Genomic DNA, 21,210 nt, shown 5'->3' with positions numbered 1-21,210 from the left:
GTTTCATTACTTACTAGCTGGGTGACCTTGGTCAAGTTATTTAACGTGTTTTAGCTTGAGTTTCCATATCTAGAAAATGGGGCTGGCATTATTAGCCCCCCATTTGCCTCATAGAATCTAAAAAAGGTGAGAATTCAGGGGCCATCAGAGCGGCAGAATTAGTGTGGTACAATGGTAGAAAAGGTGTGGTACAATTCAAAGCCACTGGCTTTGACCTCAGAGGACATGGATTCAAATCCTTCCTTAATACCTTTGTGACCTTGGACAAGTCACTTAAATTCTCAGGGGGTGTTTTCTTCTCTGTAAAATGAAGGGGCTGTACTGTATCACCTTTGAGGTTCCGTTCAGCTCTGAATCTATGATCCTATAAACCCATAGCTGGAAAAAAAAATCCTACAACATCCTTAAAAACTAGTCATCCATCCTTTGTTGGATGAAGGATTATACACTCCCTCCCGGGGCAGACCATCCTACTCTTTGGATAGACTTAATCAGAGCAACAACTAGTACTAGGTACTAGTTACTAGTTGCTAGTACTAGGTACTAGGTACAAATAGGCACCCTTGGCAAACTTCACAAAATATGCCCTGGGAAGGCAGCAGGAAACATGGCCTCCAATCAGCTTTTTAAGACAAATTTCATGGAGGGTGGGAAGAGACATCAGAGCCTCTGGATAGAAACTGCTGCTGGAGCACATTTTTCCCTGGTTGAGGGTGATGGGACAAAGGCAGACCTGGAAGGGGAAGGAATGGTAGTTCCTGTTTTAACTCTTCCTGCTACAGTAGACATTAAACCCAGTTGTTTCTCCTCTGCTAAATAAGTATGAGCACTGTCGAGTCAAACAAACAAGTATTTGTTAGGCATCCCCTACATGCCAAGCACCTGCAATGGGCTCGGGAGCTACAAAGACAAAAATAAAACAATTCTTCCCTTCTGTTGTGGCACACGATATGTATGTATATACATATCTTCAGAATAAATACAAAGTCTAGGGAGGGATGATATTAGGGATAGGAGGGTTCAGGAAGGGCTTCACGTAGAAGGTAGAATCAGCTGAGTCTTGAAGGAAGTAAGAGATTTTGAGAAGGGGAGGGAAGGAAAGGGAAAGGATTCACCCTGTCTTCCCCACTTCACTGTTGCCATCAGCTGTTCATACCCAGCTGCCCCATGAGGTCTGAGCAGCCTGGGTGTAGGGAGGGAGCAGGGAGAGAGGGAACTGATCCTTGTATGGTGTGATCTTGAGGCCATCCTGGGCCTCCTAGAGCTACTGGGAAGACTAAAGGCAAATGTAGGTGGAAACACTCTGTGAACTGTAAAATGCTATACCAGTATTATTATTGTCTCAAGATAAAAGAGAAATAAATGTAAGGAGGAAAAGACTCTGAAGAGTTTTTTCAGCTCTGTATTTTTTTACTCTTTTAAAAGGAAGTAAGAGATTCCCCAAAAGGGGAAAGGGGGAGTACATTCCAGGCACAAAGGGCTGCTGATAAAAAGACAGAAACAGAAGATGTAGAATATGAGGAATCCTCAGAAGGCCCAGTAAATTTTGGTGTCCTAGGGCAAAGCTCTGGTTGCCACACCCTAGTGAATTCTACGACCCTAATTGTTAGGTAGTTTTTCCTCACCTCAAGCAGAAATCAGCTTCTCTGCTACTTCTATTCATTGCCCTGTTTCTACCTTTAGGGCCACGCCTAACAAGTCTGATCTCTCCTCTACAAGACAACCTTTCAAACACTTTAAAGTTAGCTATCATGTTCTGTCTAAACATGAATTAATAAATGAATGAATATGAGTGAAGGAAAAAGTATTTATTACGTGCTTACTGTGTGCTAAGCACTGGGGATACAAATAGAAAAAGTAAGACAATTCCTGCTCTCAAGTCATTCAGTCGTTTTTCAGTCATGTCCAACTCCTTCATGACCCCATTTGGAGTTTTCTTGGCAAAGATACTGGACTGGTTTGCCATTTCCTTCTTTCAAGGATCTCACACTCTAATTGGAGGAGAGAATTTATATATGAGAGTTCAGTTTCAGGGCAGATGGAAAAGCCCAGAAATCCTAAGGATGGAGTGGATGGCAAGGACAAGGGATGTTTTTGGTGTGTCAGCAGGTCAGATGGCAGTGCCCAGGGAGTATGAAGGGCATAGCAATGGGGTAAATCAGGGGTGGGGAAACTATGGCCTTCTAGGTCCTTGGGTGTAGCCTTTTGACTGAGTCCAAGTTTTACAAAACAAATCCTTTTATTAAAGGGATTTGTTCTGTGACAAAGGGCTGCACTTGAGGATCTAGAAGGCCATGTATGGCCTCCAGGCCCCTCTCCTGGGGTAGATGGTCTTACCAGAGGACCTTGGGATATACAGTGGAAGGGCAGGTGTTAAAGCCTGGTGGTCCTCTATCAGTGCAAAGATTGTAGTTGATGATTCTTTGTTCACCTGAGGGGTGTCAGCAACTATATCAGTTCTGTAGGGTAAGGAGGCTTTGAGGGGCTTGGCTCATCCTCCACTCCTGGGAAACGGAGGGGGCCTAAGGGTCTGAGTGGAAAGGGGATTCCAGATTCCCTCTCAAATGACTATGGATGGAATAGAAAAGGTTAGTATCCTATCATAAAAGGAAGGGAAGGGGGACAATGGCAGGAAAGTCAGGGGGAAGGAGACTCACCCAGTGCCCATAGGGATGAGTAAGGGAAAAGGGTACCTCAGCTGGCAGCTGTTGTCACCCAGTGGCTAGATGGGGACTGAGTGACCTTGGCCTAGGAAGAAGGGGAAGGAAGGAAAGGGAAAGGATTCACCCCTTCTTTCCCACTCCACTATTGCTATCAGCTGTTCATACTCAGCTGTCCCATGGGGTCTAAGAAGCCTGGGTGTAGGGAGGGAGCAGGAAGAAAGGGAACTGATCCTTGTATGGCATGATCTTGAGACCATCCTGGGCCTCCTAGAGCTACTGGGAAAATTAAAGGCAAATGTAGGTGGACACATTCTGTGAATTGTAAACAATTCTACCAATATTGTCTCAAGATAAAAGAGAAATAAATGTAAGGAGGAAAAGACTGAAGAGTTTTTCCAGCTCTGTATTTTTTTTTTTACTCTTTCAAATCATCAAAACAAATATTTCTTTGGATGTTTTCATTCTTTCAAAACTTAAAATATGAACTTCATTTCTGATTTCTTTCTCCTTCCCCCTAGCAGGTATCATTAGAGGCAGACTGCAGCTCTCCTCTGAAAGTGCCAACTCACCTCAACTGGGCTTCTCACGAATCACTAAGATGTACAAAAGCCAGAGCTCAAATGGTCACACCTCACTTTCAGGAGCATCATAGAATTCTATACTCACCCATTCAAGCTCCAGAGCTGAAACTGAATTGAAGCATTAGAGTGCTTTTACTGGCACCACAAGAAGATCTGACTACATTTAATGAACACCTGGCTTTTACCCACCTGCGGTGATGGAGACCTATGTGGCTGAAGTGTCATGTTTCCCCAAAATAATCCTTCGAAGTGTTCTGAACTCTGATTTGGAGTCAGAAAACCCAAGTCCAGTTCCCTGGCTTTGCCATTTATAAGCTGTGTGACCTTGATCAAGTCACTTATCTCTAGTTCTCATTTTTTTTTTCCTATCTGTTGGATAATATGGCTCTAAGGTCCCTTTCATCTCACAATGCCTAAACATTCTCTGTGGTATATTCAATTTGTATGTTTATAAGACATTCACAAACACTGAGAGAAATGTGGTTATTCACACTTTTGTGTGCTAAGACAACTAATTAAGGTTATCAACAGTCATCATCAGACTAAGCAAAATGAGATGATGCCTCAGCACAGTTTTGCCAGGGATTTATCCTACAACTGTGAGGAAAGATAATAATAATGGACATTTATAGCATGCATTAAAAAAAATCAGCATCTCATTTGAGGTAAGTATTGCAGGTATTATTAATTCTATTTTTTAGATGAGCTAACTGAGTCTCAGAGAAGTTAAGTGACCTGTCCATGGTTGCAGGGCTAGTAAGTGACAGAGGATATTTGAACCCAAGTCTTCCTAGTTCCAAGACTCGGTATAGATGTTCAAAGGAAGAGGTAACCAGAACTCTCACAATGCCTAAACATTAACCATTCATATATTCTAGCTATAGTGATTCAGGGGAGGGAGCACAGGAAAGAATTCTCAAGCAAGAGAATCCAGGGCCATAACCAATTCAGTCAGCAATGAGTTCAGGAACACGGAAACTTGGTGGGTCTTGGAGCTACAACCAGAAGGAGACTTTCAATGCCCACGGAGTACTATGAGCAGTCAGCTTTTCAAGTTGTTCTATTTAGATAGCAGTCATCTGCCAGCAAGTCTCAGATGAACACTGACATGTTTGCATTTACTATAATCTAGATTTTTCTTTGAAAGATAAGTTCAGAATTGAAGAATTGGAACCAGTATTCCAAGAACATTAGCATGTTTTAAGAAAATATTAGCAGTGCAGGGACACTAGGAGCGTGAATTCTAACTTGAGCCATCTTTGACATTCTGTAAACGCAGATAACTATGATACTTGATAGATATATCTCATGATAAAGCTGGTTATGTGACACATCTGAGCCAGAGGTTAACTGGATGCTCATTTACCTGAAAGAGGTAAAGAAGTAATATGGAAACAAACATAGGTGTATGTGTATCTTTTATATGTCATTTTCAAAAATGCATAGGATGGCAAACCACCGGTGGACTTTTGAGTATTTGCTTCCAAGAATTATGTGATGTAATATTTTAACATAATTTTCATTACAAATAGATACATCCATGATAAAAGTGTCTATCCCTTTTACTAAAAATGCTCCATGTACATCTTTGGATGCTGTTCTGTTTCTTTTTTCCCAGACCAGTCTGAAAAGGACCAGGGTCAATTCTTCTAATGGGCTGTGGCTGGGTGGGTTCTGCAGCACTGGATGAAGACTTCCTGGTTTAGGAGGACAGAAGACAGGAACAGCCAGGAAGTTTCTGCACAGGGAGGGGCTAGAAATGTCCTGCAAAGAAACCAAGGTTGGAAAATGGTATATGGATCACCAAGCTGAAAGGCTAAAAGCAACAAATGATGTACAGATAGGAAGCAAGATAGACATAGTCCAAGGGGGCCCCCAAGACATGAGGTCTAGGGTCAGGTCAAGGCATTTTAGTAAAAAAAAGTAAATAATGAACCCTGGGCTTGGCAAAGACTTCTGTACTCAACATCCTGCAAGTTGTTGTTTTTAATCTCCTGTCCTTTTTAATCTGCCTGGCCGGCCCTGCTCTCCAGTTTCTTCTGAATTTGACTCTCCTGGATTGCTCTCACTTTGTTGTTGTGCAGTGGTTTTTCAGTTGTGTCTGACTCTTTGTGGCCCCTTTGGGGGTTTTCTTGGCAAAGATACTGGAGTGGTTTGCCATTTCCTTCTCCAGCTCATTGTACAGATGAGGAAACTGAGGCAAACAGAGTTAAGTGACTTGCCCAGGTTCACACAGCTAGTAAGTGTCAGAGGCCAGATTTGAACTCAGGAAGATGAGCCTGAGGCCTGGCATACTACCTACTGCACCACGTAACTGCACACTGCCTAATCATTGTTCATGACAACAATGGTCTCTGAAAGGCTGTGGCCCTTGACTGAGACAACTGATACTACAATCCTTGAAAAGCCTGTCAGGGGAGTATTTGTGTTCCCTTGACCTTGTTATAAATATCTCTTTCATGTCACTCACCACCAGTTACTTTCTTTTTTTTAATCTGTTTTTTTTTTTGCTCTGATTGATTAATTAATTAATTTTTAGTTTTCAACATTCACTTCCATAAGATTTTGAGTTCTAAATTTTTCCCCCTCCCTCCCTTCCCCCTCCCCCAAGACGTCAAGCAATCTGATATGGGTTATACAAGTACAATTGTATTAAACATATTTCCACATTAGTCATGTTGTAAAGAAGAATCAGAACCAGAGAGGGAAACCATGAGAAAGAAGAAAAAAGAGAGAGAAAAAGTCTGCTTCAATCTGCATTGATTGCAGATTCCAATCTGCATGATTCCTTCTCTGGATGTGGATAGCATTTTCCATCATGAGTCTTTTGGAACTGTCTCAGATCACTGCATTGCTGAGAAGAGCTAAGTCTATCAAAGTTGGTCATCGAACAATGTGGCTGTTACTGTGTACAATGTTCTCCTAGTTCTGCTCACTTCACTCAGCATCGATTCATGTAAATATTTCCAGGTTTTTCTGAAAGGAAAAAAACACCAATTACTTTCACTCATGAGTGGGAGCAAACCAGTGTCTGGCCCTGCCCAGAGACGGGTTTGCAGGAGGTGGTTAGATTGGGTAGATGCCTTTCAGGGTGGGGTCAGGCTCACAAGTATAAAGGGAGGAGTGATCGTGTTTCAACAGTACTAGAAGAACAGAGCCAAAAGATTTGTGGATACACAGGTCCAGACACCAGGAACCAACCATTTGTGTTAAAAAGCTTAAAGAGAGGCTTTTTGATTAGGCCAGCAGGCAGTCAGATCACTCAGCAGTAAACAAACAAAGCAAGATGCAACGATAGAGTTTGCTGGCCTCAGCTGCCATGGACACAATCCTTTCCGCTGCAGGAGCTATTCCTCTGAACTCTTGAATATGGCACCAGCCATGAATCCTTCTCTCCCCTCAGCTGGATGAACCACAGGGATACAATTCATCTATAATCAGTCTAAGTACCACAGGGTGGCTGTGGATCGCTGTGACTATACTTAATGTCTAGTTAAAGCTCACATACTCAGGATCACGTAGTTAATCGTGAATTGACAAAAATAAATTAATCATTCAAGATTTTCAGAACTGTTGGTTGATTTTTTTCCCTCCCATTAGAGTACCATTAAACATATTTTAAACATCAACAACAAAAAAATCCGTGGGTATAAATACTACCCAGAAGAGTTAAAGATGTTGCAACTAAATAGAGGGTAGCTAAGTAGCACAGTAGATAGAATCAGAGAGACTCATTTTTCTGATCTGCCCTCAAACACTTAGTAGCTATGTGACCCTTGGCACTCAGTTTAGAGATGCATGGCATAAGAAATTAAATGGGAACTTTTGGGGAGTTTTGCAGAAGCCACAGATGACAAGTGAAGGCCAGCAGATGACACAGAAAAAGTTTAGCAACTCAGAAATGCATGAAATATAATATTGCATATAGCAACATAGTTTATCTTTTAACACCATAATAATTCAGAAAGGAGGGCCAAAAGTTGCATGTAGATATTTTAGATTGTGGGGGCACCATGACCCTAATCCCCGTGGTATGGAAGGGATAACTTTGCAAGTGTCTGGAGACAGACTGGAACTCATGAAAATGAGTCTTTCTAATTCCAAGTCCAGTGTTCTATCTGCCCTGCCTCCTAGCTGCTCTAAACTTTCCTTATACTGCATTCAAAAGAAAAAGGTATGAATGTATGTGTGTGTATGGGGGGGCAGTGAGACAGAGAGAAAGAGAACAGAGAGCGAGAGAGAGAGAGAGAGAGAGAGAAAGAGAGAGAGCGAGCATAACCACTCTCTAAGACTATCGATTTTTATAAACCCTCTCTCTCCCTCTCTCCCCCTTTCTCTGTGTCTCTGTCTCTGTCTCTCTCTGTCTATCTCTGTCTCTCTCTCTCTCTCCTCCCCCCTCCCTTTCCCTTTGCCTTTCAGGTTCTGCTGAAGAAAAAAAAAGTCTCCTGTGCCTCTAAGGGATGACTTCCCATCTTTCACTCTCACTGCATAGTCAAGAACTTGATAACAAATCAATGGTTTCCTTCATTAAATAAAAATAAGCTAGACTTCTGGATAAATAAGAGTGGGTTTTCAACTGTAGGCTGTAGTGGCACAAGAACCTCTTTTACCTTTATTCCCCACCCCCTACCCTTCCCCACATTCTCAGAAGGATAATGAAAAGGAAACAGGTGGATGGCCAATAAAAAATAGTTGTTGGCCTCCATGGACTGAGGTCTCAGTAAGGAGGAGAGGGAAGACAGCAGCCTTTGGATGTATCAATTTAACTACACTAGCCTCTTTGCTATTCCTTACACACAATACTCCATCTCCCCATCTTTGTGCTGACTGTCTCCCATGCCTGGACTGCTCTGACCCCTCACCCCCAACTTCAGTTTCCCTAGCTTCCTTCAAGACCCAGCTCAAGTGCCACTTCCTTCAAGGAAGCCATTCCTGGTTCCCCCCACTGCTAGTGCCTTCCCCAGGATTACTTTTCATCTACTAAATATCTGTCTTGTAAGTACTTGTTTATCTACATGTTATCTTCAGGTCAAGGACTATTTTTGCTTGTTTTTTGCATTCTTAGTGCTTAGCACAGTTCCTAGAGCATACTAATAAATACTTGTTGACTAACTGACTGACTGGCTTCCACCCATCAACCCATTGGTTTCTGTTACTGGTGACCATCCTGTCTTCATTCCTCTTGCCCTGTGACTTCAGCACCTAGTAGCTGCTTGGTGATGTATGGCAACCTGCCATTCCTCCATTCTCCAATTGGCCAGGCGGCCACTTCTCTTAGATAGGATGGTTTTCTATGTAGCATGAGTTCCTAGGTTCTTTTGACTTTGTTTTTTGTTTCTAGAGCAAAATATATACTGAAAGGCTGCCCTCCAATAAAATATCTCCAATGTATATGTTAAAATTGTGCAGATTCCTTGATAGATGAAACCACAGACATAATCTTGTTCCATGATACTATGAACATCAATATATATTGAAGCATTAAAGAGTGGGATTATGATATTATGCTCACCAAAGGCATTTGTCATGATATTCCGTGCAGGGTTCAAATGCAAGAAAATTTTCTATAAATATCACTGTATCTCACCAAGCAGCTACCTGTTTATGGGCGACATACTGACTGCATCAAGCCCCGAAACACTAGAAGGTCTTGAGATTAAGAACCAGTTCAAAAGAGATGAGTCTAACAGTCCTCAAAGAGAGAAAAAAACACAAATATATTTCTTGTTAATATGAAGTTGGATAAGCAGCCCAGAAAGTTATTTCATCATTAACCAGGCCCAGAACTGAATAGTCTTCCAGGTTTATGATCTCAGCATTATCCACAACTCTCCTTTACTCCACATATCCAGTGCATTGCTAAATCTTATCTTGACCTCCCCAGCATCTCTCTCATCAGCCCCTTCTCACCCAGCTATCACCTTAGTTCAGGCCCTCATCACTTCTGGCCTAAATTGTTGCAATAGCCTCCCAGATTGGTCTCCCTTCTTCAGTCTTTCTCCCCTTCAATCCATCTTCCCCATACCTGCCGAAGTGCTTTTCTTCAACTGCAGGTCTGAACCTACTCAATGAACTCCAATGACTCATTATTGCCTTTAGGATAAATGATAACCTGCTCTATTTGGGTTTTAAACTCCCTCACAGCCTGGCCTCAACCTACCTTGCTAATCTCCTTTATACACTATTTCCTTTCCTACACTCTGTGGTCTAACTATAGAAACCTTCTTGCTGTTCCTCATATTCAGAAGACTCTCTCCCTCTTTACCTCTATCTATTAGAGTCCCTTACTTCCTTCAAGATTCAACTCAAGCACCACCTTCCACGTGAAGTCTTTCCTACTTCCCACAGCTGCTAGGGCCCTCAAATAACAGAGAATATTTTTAATAACATTTTATTTTTTCCCAATTACATGTAAAAACAATTTTTAACATGTTTTTTTTAAATTTCACTTCCAAATTCTCCCCTTCCCTCCCTTCCCTTCTCCTTCCCCAGAACGGTAAGTAATTTGATATAGGTTGTACATGTGCAATCATGCAAAACATATTTCCATATTAGTCATATTGTAAGAGAAAACACAGACCAAAAAAAACCCACAAAAAAGTGGAAAATAGTATGCTTTGATCTGCATTCAGATTCCATCAGTTCTTTCTCTGGAGGTGGATAGCATTTTTCACCATGAGTCATTTGGAACTGTCCTGGATCTTTATATTGAGGAGAATAGCTAAGTCGATCATTGTACAATATTGCTGTTATTGTATCCAATGTTCTCCTGGTTCTGTTCATTTCACTTGGCATCAGTTCACGTAAGCCTTTCCAAGTTTTTCTGAAATCATTCTGCTCAACCTTTCTTATAGCACAACAATATTCCATTGCATTCACATACCACAACTTGTTCAGCCATTCCCCAATTGATGGGCATCCCCTCAATTTCCAATTCTTTGCCACCACAAAAAGAGCTGCTATAAATATTTTTGTGCAAATAGGTCCTTTTCTTTTTTTTTAATCTCTTTGGGATACAGAGCAACTAGTGGTGTTGCTGGTAAGCAAAATTTTATAGCTCTTTGGGCATAGTTCCAAATTGGTCTCCAGAATGGATCCATTCACAACTTCCCAAGCAATGCATTAGTGTCCCAATTTTCCCACATCTTCTCCAACATTCATCATTTTCCTTTTCTGTCATATTAGTTAATCTGATAGTTGCGAGATGGTACTGAGACAGAATATTTGTAATGTACTTAACACAGTGCTTGGCACATAGTGGGTACTTCATAAATGTTTCTTCCCTTTTCTTTCTTGTTCTCCCCAAACTATTTTGTGTTTATTTTGTTATTGTTTAGTTGACTCTGACTCTGACCCCATTTGGGTTTTGTTTTTTTTTTAAGCAATTAGTTTGCCACTTACTTCTCCTGCTCATTTCTGCAGATGAGGAACTAAGAAGCACAGGGTTAAGTGACTTGTCCAGGCTCACATAGCTAGTAAGTGTCTGAGACCAGATTTGAACTCAGGAAGGTGAATCTTCTTGACACCAGGCCTAGCCCTCTATCCACTGCTCCACTTACCTGCCTAGAGTCAGGTAGACCTGAGTTCCAATCTAACCTCAGACACTTACTAGCTATGTGACCCTAGGCAAGTCACTTAATTTCTGTTTGCCTCAGTTTCCTCAATTAAAAATGGGGATAATAACAACACCAGCCTTGAGCAATTGTTGTGAGGACCAAATGAAATAATATTTGCAAAAAGTGTTTAGCACAGTACCTGACACCTAGGTGCTCCATAAATACTCATTATTCCTACCCTCAATTCCATATACTGCACAAACCTGATAGAATCTTTGTAAGGGCAGCATCATGATATGGAAATAGCCAGAGGATGCCATGGTGGCCTGGTTTTGAGCAAGACAAGGCCAAAGCTCCCCTATCAGAACCTAGCATCCCAGAGGCAGAGTCTAAGTTTGAAGGAGTGGGGGGAGGGAAAGATGAGGATGATCCCAGGAAGTGGGTGGTATGGTGTAGAAATGGCCAGGGAATGTTTTGAATGTCTGGTAGATTCTGTATAAAGAATTAATGGGCAGTTCATGGAGTGTTAGAAGGAAGAACTCTTAGAGATCATTTAGTTTGTATCCAGGTGTTTGCCTGAGGGTTGACTGTAAAAGGCAAAGAGAAAAGCATATTACTTCCTCTTGGGTGGCCCCTACCCTTGGAAAGCATGCATCATCATCAGACTTTTCCAGACATTCCCTTTCGTGGTCCAATGGGCAGGAACCATTCTTGAGTTGCCATCCTTGGCTCTGCCCCACTCCAGGAAAGTCTTTGTCAGTATTCCTAGAAGGAAAAGAATGGGGAAAGGACCATATGTCAAACACTAGGTGGGACAGCAGATAGAGCACTAAGCCTGGAGTCTAGAAGACCTGAATTAAAATCCAGCCTCAGTTACTTATTTGCTATGTGACCTTGGGCAAGTCACTTAACCTCCATTTGCCTTAGTTTCTATTTAATATTTTATTTTTCCCCTAATTACGTGCTAAGACTATTTTTTAACATTTTAAAAAAGGTTTTGAATTCTATCTATCTCTCCATATCTCCTCTTACCTGAGACAGTAAGCAATTTGCTTTAGTTTATATATGTGCATTCATACATGTGCAATCATGTAAAACATTTCCCTATTAGTCATTTTGTACAAGATGACTTGAATAAAAAAGAATGAAAGAAAGAAAATGAAAAATAGCAAGCTTCAGTCTGTTTTCAGACAGTATCAGTTCTTTCTCTGGAGGTGGATAGCATACTTCATCATTAATCCTTTGGGATTGTTTTGGATCATTATATTTCTGAGAATAACTAAGTCATTCACAGTTGATCATCATACAATGTTGCTGTTACTGTGTACAATGTTCTCCTGATTCTTCTCACTTCACTTTGCATCAGTTCATGTAAGTCCAGGTTTTTCTAAAACCATCCTGCCTGTCATTTCTTATAGCATAGTAATATTCCATTACAATTATATACCACAACCTGGTTAGCCATTCCCCAGTTGATGGGAAATCTCTTGATTTCCAATTCTTAGCCACCACAAAAAGAGCTGCTATAAATATTTTTGTACAGATTTTCCCTTTTTTTCTTTTGATGTGTTTGGGATGTAGATCTAGCAATGGTATTGCGAGATCAAAGGGTATGCACAGTTTTATAGCCCTTCGGGCATAGTTACAAAGCTTCTTATGAGAATGGCTTCTTATAGGAAATGAAACTTTAGCTGAGACTTGAAGGAAGCCAAGGAAACCAGGAGGTGGAGATGAAGAAAGAAAGCATTCCAGACATGAAGAACAGCCAGGAAAAATGCATGGAGTCAGAAGATGGAGTATTGTATGTGAGATACCGCATGATGGCTAATATCCCTGGATTTCAGAGTGGAGGGGATTAAGGTAGATTTTATATTTGATCCTGGAGGCAACTAGTCATCAAACTTTATGAGTTCTTACACATTGAAGATCTTTAAGCAGAGGCTAGATGACCCTTTGTTAGGGATGCTGCGAAGGAGATTACTGTCCAGATACAGGTTAGATTAGATGGCCCCTGGGGTCCTTTCCAATCTCAGTTTCTATGATTCTGTGACATTACATTATTATAGCAAAGGACTCTGATAGAAACAGGGGACACAAATCCCAAACCTTGACTAATCAGGCTGTTTGTGCAGCATATGGGACAAAAGAAATAGTGTAATGTAAAAGCATTACAGAGCAGAGGATAGCTGGAATCAATAACAAAAAGGGCTATTGTCAATGTATCTGAAGAATAGCGGATACATCAAAATGAGTGTTGTCTCCTCCAAAGTAGTGCCCTTGTGAGGTTACACACTTATACCAATGATGCCATGACTCAGTTTTCTCCTAGCATTTTTAGAGGGCATCTTTGGGAACAGCCTTCAGAGCCTGTGGTATGTAACGTCTTTTAGATATCCTCAGTCATAGAAAATTTTCATCCTTAGAGGGTGAATTTGATTTGGGATAACAGTTTAAAGCCAGAAGGCAGATTGGGTGAGTGATATGGGTGATCCTGCTGGTGATACCTTTGATGTGGGAGGAGAAGTTTATCTTTCCTGGCTTTGGCTACTGACTCCAAAGGTAATTCTAAAAGGGGTGTGTTAGTTTTGAAAATGTGATGAGCAAAATCGGCATAGTGAAGGAAGTATATAGATGTCTACAGAGATGACTACTTTGGAAGGATAGCATTCATTTAGTGATGTGCAAGTTCTGGTGTGTTGGGTTAAAAAAAAAGGCACTGCCACAAAATAGTCCCATTACTTTATAGTCAAAAGTAGTGGCGCAGGAAAAAAATAAAAATATAAGCAATTTGAATACCCAGATATTATCTTCATGTTAATGATGTTTTCCACCCAATGTTGACTACTGTCCCCCACCCACCCCCATCTGTAATTACTTGGTACATGCTCTGCTTCTCAGTGCTTAAGTAAATAAGTTGTCTAAGAAAAAGTATGACATGAAAATAAAAAACACATATGACTATATGAAGTGTTTAATGGGATGTAGAAGTTTGAGGAATGGGATATAGAAATCTTTGGGGGGTGACCCCATTTCTACCAATGAGCTTAATCTCTAATTAAGGTTGAATATCTTCTTGTTAGTGTTCATTGCCATATTCAGCTGTGTTCTTTTGCCTTTCTTTGTATCCCTAGTGCTTAGTTCAGTGCCTAGCACATAGTAGACACTTAATAAATATTTATTATCTGATTGACTTTTGGGGTTTAGCTCCAAATTGCTTACCCAAATGGTGGGATCAAATTCATAGCTCCACTACCATTCAACTGATATGTGAGTTTCTTCCTATGGCCCCTCTAGTAATAGTCATTTTCATCAATCTGATAGGTGTGAAGAGTTGTTTTAATTTGTATTTCTCTAATTATTAGTGATTTGGAGGATTTTTTTTCATACATCTGTTGATAGTCTGGATTTCTCCTTTATATCCTTTGACTATCTATTGAGAAATGGTTGTCATTCTTATATATTTGAATCTTGGATATCAGTCTTTTATTAGAGAAACTTGCGACAAAGATTTTTCCCCCAGTTAACTGTAATTTCTTTTAATTGTAACTGCACTGTTTCATTTTGTGCAAAAATTTTCAATGTTATACAATGAAAATTATATTTTATTTCTATGAACCTCTCTTCCACTGGCTATTCCCTATACCTGGAATGCTCTCCCTCCTCACCTCTGCCTCCCGGCTTCCTTCAAGTCTCAGTTAAAATCCTACCTTCTGCAAGAAACCCTTCCTGATATTCCTTAATGCTAGTGTTTTCCCTCAGTTATCTCTTATTTATCCTGTATAAACATATATGTGCTATATATGTATAGCTCCTGTGTGTATATATGTACACACATATACATGTATGTACACATAAATACATGCATACTTATATCTGAAAAATAGCAGATACATCAGAATGAGTTTTGCCTCCTTCAAAGTAGTGCCATTGTGAGATTATACACTGATACCAATGACCTTGTCACGACTCCATTTTCTCCAAGCATTTCTAGAAGGCATCTTTGGGAACAACCTTCAGAGCCTGTGGTACATATCGTCTTTTGAATATCCTTGGTCATAGAGATGAGAAGGTCATGAGATGCAAGATGTGCAAATTTAGAGAAGCCACCCTGAATGTTCACACGGACTATTTGTGCCCAACCTGTGGTAGAACATTCCGAGCTCATAATGGTCTGATCAGCCACAGTCAGACACACTGAAACTTGACTCTAGCATAGTGATGTCATTTTAGTCCTCTTTAAGAATGAAGGACAACAACCAATGACATATATACAAATATGTGTCTGTACTTAAAGTGAGTGAAAACCCATCATGTCTGATAACCTGTTACCTCCAAGATTTGTACATAATGGTTTGCATATTGTCTTCCTCCCCTCACCCCTACCTCCCATTAGACTATGAGCAACTTGAAAGGCAGAGACCTTCCTGTTTGCATTCCCAGAGTTTAGCACCATGCAAGATACATAGTAGGGATTTAATAAATGCTTATTGATCGAAAGAACAAAGGAATAAAAATAGAAAATGATTTAAATGATCCAAAAGAATCTTATTAGTGTTGGAAAATAGCCCCATGTAACAGTTTTTCAAAAGTTAATGATTGAGGGCCTCATTTTCAGAAAGACATTCACAAGCTGGATTACATCCAGAACAAGATGGACCAGAATGGTAAAGGAACTGGAGATAATAATGTCAAGTGAGGTACATTTGAAAGAATTGAGGAAGGTTAGTGTGGAGGTGAGAAAACTAGGAGTGTGAAGTTGGAGAGGAAACTGAGGAGATGTAGAACAGGACAGTTATCTTCAAGTGTTTGAAGGGCTATCACATGCTATCACATGAGAAAGAGATTGGAGTTGTCCTGCTTGTCCCCAGACCAAAACTAGGAACAATGGGGAGAAACTGCAAAAAGATAAATGTAGGTTTGCTGTAAGGAAAAACTTCCTAATGGAGTTGTCCAAAATGATAATGGTCTGCCACTAGAGAGAGCAGGTTTCTCCTTGCAGAAAGTCTTCAAGTGAAGACCACTTGTCAGGTAGGTTGTAGAGGGGATTGTCTTGTTCAGGTTAGACCACGGGGTATCAGAGGTCCCTTTTAAAAATTATTAAGATATTTTGTTTTTATATCATCTTCATTTCCAAATATATCCCTCTTCTCCCCAGAGGGCCAACCCTTATAAGAAAAGGTGGGGGAAAGCAGTTTAGTAAAACTAACCAATAGATCGATCTATCAACCAATCAGTAAACAATTATTAACACTGTACTAGGCACTAGGTATACAAATACAAAGAAAGAAACAATTCCTATTCTCAAGGAACTGACTGTATATACAATATTTCATCCTTGTAATCTCTTACCTATGCAAAGGAGGGACAGAAGTACATCTCTCCTTCTAGGCCAAGACGGTCATTATGATTACACAACGTTTATTATCCTGTTTGTTTTTTCCAGAGGTCACATCTAACTTTGAGATTCTGTGATTCACATTCTCTTCTCCCTCTCTTTCTCAATCTCTCTTTGTGTTTTTATCTCTCTCAATCTTTCTCTGTTTCTTTGTCTCTGTCTCTCTCTGTGTCTTTGTCTCTTTGTCTCTGTCTCTGTCATCATCTGTCTCTGTGTGTGTGTGTGTCTGTAAGTCTTTCTGTCTCTCTCTCTGTCTAATAAAAGGTGATACATCGTGTTTTGATGTAAATAATGATGTCACCAGAAGAAACATCAGGCTTCCATTTGGCTCCCTTTTCTGTTCTTTATTTTCTGCTATGAGTCAGAAAGGCCACAAGAGGCCGCTCTTTTCTCTTTAGTCTGTATCTCTGGTTTCTGCTTAAATCTAGTTTCCTATCCAAACCTCCAAAGGTGGACACTGCCTAGGGGCCAAAACCTACTTTCTACTACTAGTATAGAGAGAGTTTAAGAAATCTAACCAGATTTAAACCTGGTCTTACATTCTAGCATCAGCCAGTCCTTGGGCTCTTATCTGACAAGGCAATCAATGGTCCATAAGCCACCGCAGTCTTTTTTTACTGATGAGTTTATGTACCCAGTACTTAAACAAAAGTGCTGGACTTTCTCAGAATGCATCCTGGATATTCCCATAGGGTCACAGGATCATAAATTTAGAGCTGGAAGAAACCTTAGAAGTCATCCACTGTAATTCTGTTCTGCTTTATGTGTTTTCTGCTGCTTGTTTGTGTCACTATGCATTTATCATACGATAGAGTCTGCAAAATGCTGCCCCAGCTAATGCCATTTCACAACAATGTCATCCAGATATTATAACCAAACCCCACCATAAAGCAATAAAACTCCACTCTAACATCATTTAGTCAGACCCTCATTTCTAATATCGTTCCTATGAGACTAACTGCCCCCTGTAACCATGCTTTCATCTAACAGCTTTCTTTCTCACACAAAAAACGAATGATATTAGGGAAGGCAATAAGCCTTTGTAGAGCACCTACTATGTGCCAGGCACTGTGCTAAGCACTTTTTACAACTATTATCTCTTTTGAACCTCATGACAACCCTGAAAAGTAGGCGCTATTATTATTCTTGTTTTATAGTTGAGGAGATTGGGGCAAATAGAGGTTAAGTGATTTGCCCAGGGTGACAAGGCTAGTAAGTGTCTGAAGGTCTTACTGAATCTAGCCCTGGCAGTCTCTCCACTGCACAACCAGCTGCCTCATATTGAACAGAGTACTCCTATATTTTTTGTTAAGCATGTCTTACCTTTTCTAATACGTGCCTTGAAATCAGGGTCCACTCCGTATTTGTCTTTGTATATCTCTCAGCACTTAAGTCTAGTGTTTCCCACTTAAAAAGTCTCACTTAAAGAATGAGATGTAACTTAGAGATAATTTAATTCAGTCCCTTTATTTTTACACAGAAGGAGTCCAGAGAGGTTAAAAGACTAACCTATGGCTAGCTAATGATAAGTAGAAAAATACATCAGCCAGGCTTAAACCTCAGACATCAAAGAAAGAAGAAAAAGACTCATGTGGACAAAAATATTTATAGCGGCTCTTTTTGTGGTAGCAAAGAACTGGAAACTAAGGGGGTGCCTATCAATTGGGGAATGACTAAACAAATTATGGTACATGAATGTCACCTATTGCTATTGTGTTGGAAGAAATGATCAAAATGATACCTGAGAAGAATTCCATGAACTGATAAACCTGGTGAAGGAAGAAGGAAGCACTATGCGGCTGAAGGTGGAAGAAAGTACAGGGAAGTCACTAATAGACAGGATACTGTCCTGAGAGGCCATCCCCATTCTGTGATTACTGCTGCAGGTTGTTGTTGTTGTGTTTGTCCTTTGTTTTTGAAGAGGACCATGGCATCAGGGAAATGATGATATGACCAGCAGTTGACTTTGATTTGAGTGAGAGAGGGCTGTGCAAGGTCACCAGTCTCACTTCCTCCTCCAGAGCCATCTGGGTCCAGTGGCCTGATATTCATCATGTGTGTCTGGCCTCCACTACAACTTGGGGTTGCCTTCACTAACCCAGTTAAAGGAGACTCAAGGAAGACCTCTTGTGATAGTTTGGGAAAATTGGCCGTGAAATTCTTCAAGTAGCAGTGAAGCTGTGGAGAGAGAGGCAGGTGCCCAGAGAAATTGGGGACTAAGCAGAACACTGTGTATGTGGCATTTTATGTATTCTCCTGGTTGCCCTCTAGGGGACCTATGTCAAAGGACTTGTATTTGTGTCCCTGAGGCACTGTTCATATTTTGGGCCATGCTGACTACTGCCTGCTAGCCAATGTGTCTGCACCCAGTGTAAGGTCTAGGATGACAAGATGTTCCCAGAAGCAACATGCTGTGCCTTGAGGAACATTCTAAACGTGCATTGATGCTGGTGGTTAAGGGATTCAGTGTCTTCTGACAGGCTAGAACCTAAATCCCCTAACATCTGGTCTAATATTCTTTCCGGTCCATCAGGTTTGTTGAATGAGTGGATTCAGTTTCCCTTCTGCCCCAGGACTCTTCTTCAGAAATCTAAACATGAAGGCAGGATCAGCTGCCAATGATTTAGATACCTCTTATCAGAAAAATCAAATCTTTTAGCCTTTTGTCATCTCTCTACACTAATATATGCTGCCAATGGCACAGAGGGTGAAGAGAAAAGATGTAGTAATGACTACAAGACCTTCCTTAATGCACATACTTCTTCCCGTGAACAGGGAGACGCTCTTCCAAAAGCCACTTTCAGCAGTGGGTTCTAGGACTCAATTTTACCTGCTTTCACTTTCACCTGTTAGACCACTCCTAAGCTATGACCAGAGCCTCAAGCCCTCAGTGTCCAACTTGCCCATATGAAATCTCAGGCCACATCCCAAATGCAAAGGCAAAATTGGGAGTTTTTTTTTATCTGGGGCAAAAAATAGTTTGTTAGAATGGGCAAGGAAGTTCTGGGGAGGTGAGACATGGAGGTGCAGAAGAATTGTGGGGATGACAGCAATGCAAAGGACAGTCTCCACTATAAGTACAGTGTTCTCCTAGGCTCCCTTCTGTCCCACCCCTTAGGAACACATGCTGGCTTAGGACTGTGGGGTGAGTGGTGAAAAACACCCCATTTCAGCAATCAACTCTACTCCTTTACACATGGGGCAAAAATCTCAGAATTGGAAGAGATCTCAGAAGCCACCAAATCTAATACCTGAAAAAAAATCCCCTCTTTTTTGCACATAAGGATGTGGCATGGTATGTGGGCCATGGTACCTGATCTCCCCTCTTCTCTTTTTCTACTTTCTGGTCTGGCTCACTCATCCAAAACCGCTCATGCCAACAGATTGAGGGTTCACAGAGGGGATGGCCATGCTGCTGCAGCTCACTCTCAGGGTCCTAGAAGTAACCCTGGTGTGGGGGGAATACATTCCTACTCCTCATAGCTGTAGCTCCTAGACCCCAATTCGTGTACTTCACATTTAGCAAATCAGACGAGATGATACCCCTCTAAATCAGAAACACCAAATAGAAAGCAAGGCAAGAATAATTCAAACATAACATTCAACCCATAAATCTGGGACACATTCTCCCACTAATGGACATAGAGTCCACGGGTGAAAGTGGTCATAGATTTACATAACCATAGAATAAAGGCACATGAGTAGGGCATAATTGTGCCTGGGGCAACTCACAACTCTTGACTTCAGGCTTTGATGTTCTGGTCTCCTTCAAGCACAGTCTATACAATACATCACTAATAGACAAGGCTTCTCTAATCCCCTAGTGGACTGAGTCACTACTAGGTTACTATGCACCACTACTCTTCTGAGCTGCCAAGGTAGTAATAAGCTCTTTCAGCAAAACAGAATCCTTAGCCTGGGGACTGTGGAGCTTTTTTAGCTCTGCTCACTTGGATGGTCTTTGAGGACTTTCCACCTCTCTGGAAATTGATATTGCAAACCAAGATAATCCTTTCTCCTATAATCAGTTCTACCCAGCAGCAAAACTTCTCCACCAATTAGTTCTTCCCATTAGCAGATGGCATTTCAGACTCTGAGGCCTAACAGTGACCTAATGCGCAGGACTATTCTCAGACCCATTAGAATATCTAGTCTTGTTCCTTGGAGGACTGCTATTTGACCAGCTTTGGTCTAAATTAAGGTATTTTAGTGTGAACTAACTCACCACTGTCTTATGATTAGAAATCAAAATCTGTATCTTTCAGCCATACTACAAAGAGGCAATATGTAATTGTCCCATAGTCATCAAGTAGTTCTAGGTATCAAGGTTTTCTAAGTTTCAGATCTTAAAGTCCTCCTTTTCATCATATGTAAATTGTTATTGTTGTTGGTCATCTTTCATTTTCAAAGAGGATCAATGACCAATTGTAGCTTGACTTGCTTTGTGAATTGGATTTAAGTGAGGCAGAGTTGCACAAAGTTGTCAGCTTCACTCTTTCTTCCTAAGTCATCTAAGTCCAGGAGCAAGGCAAAAGTCAGGATGATTGGTGGTGGCCTCTGATGCAGTGGATGACCTTGGCGTCTTCAATATCTAACCAAGCTCTGAGTGCTCCATGGCACCTACTTTGGCCACTTTCAAGGCCAGTGGAACAAACTGTTCTCATCCGCCCATTCTGCCAGGAGAAGTCTTCACATTCTTGGGGTAGACATCCCCCTAACTCACCAATCGGTTTGAGGCCTCTCGGTTACCCTCAACCTGGTATAGCCCAGTCTGCTGAGATGGATTACCAGGGTGTGACTATTGCACATGCTACAGCTTCTTAGAGCCACAGGTTGGGTGACAGGTGGACCTCAAAGGTAGATGAGCACCCCTGAAAATGGCTCAGCAAGCCCTCACACCAGAGGTGCTAGTCCTCCTTGGGAGATAGGACACTTTGGCGATCTTTACTCTTAGTATCATTTCTTGGTGAGGCTGCTTTTTCAAGTGTTCCTCTCACAACTGACCTTGTTTTGGT

General features: G+C 41.1%; 1 protein-coding gene across 1 annotated transcript in view; it reads left to right on the top strand.

Moving 5' to 3' along the window:
- FBXO16 (F-box protein 16) overlaps positions 1-3,513 on the top strand; it is a 52,493-nt gene extending 48,980 nt beyond the window's left edge. The window contains exon 7 of the mRNA XM_036751317.1: positions 3,185-3,513. Coding sequence (XP_036607212.1) covers positions 3,185-3,361 — 177 coding nt within the window. The 3' untranslated portion in view covers positions 3,362-3,513. The remainder of the gene's footprint in view (positions 1-3,184) is intronic.
- The last annotated feature ends 17,697 nt before the right edge of the window (positions 3,514-21,210 follow it).

Source organism: Trichosurus vulpecula, chromosome 3, assembly GCF_011100635.1.
Source record: "Trichosurus vulpecula isolate mTriVul1 chromosome 3, mTriVul1.pri, whole genome shotgun sequence".
NCBI lineage: Eukaryota > Metazoa > Chordata > Mammalia > Diprotodontia > Phalangeridae > Trichosurus > Trichosurus vulpecula.
Note: the sequence above shows the minus strand (reverse complement) of the source record. Positions and strands in the feature narration are given on the sequence as shown.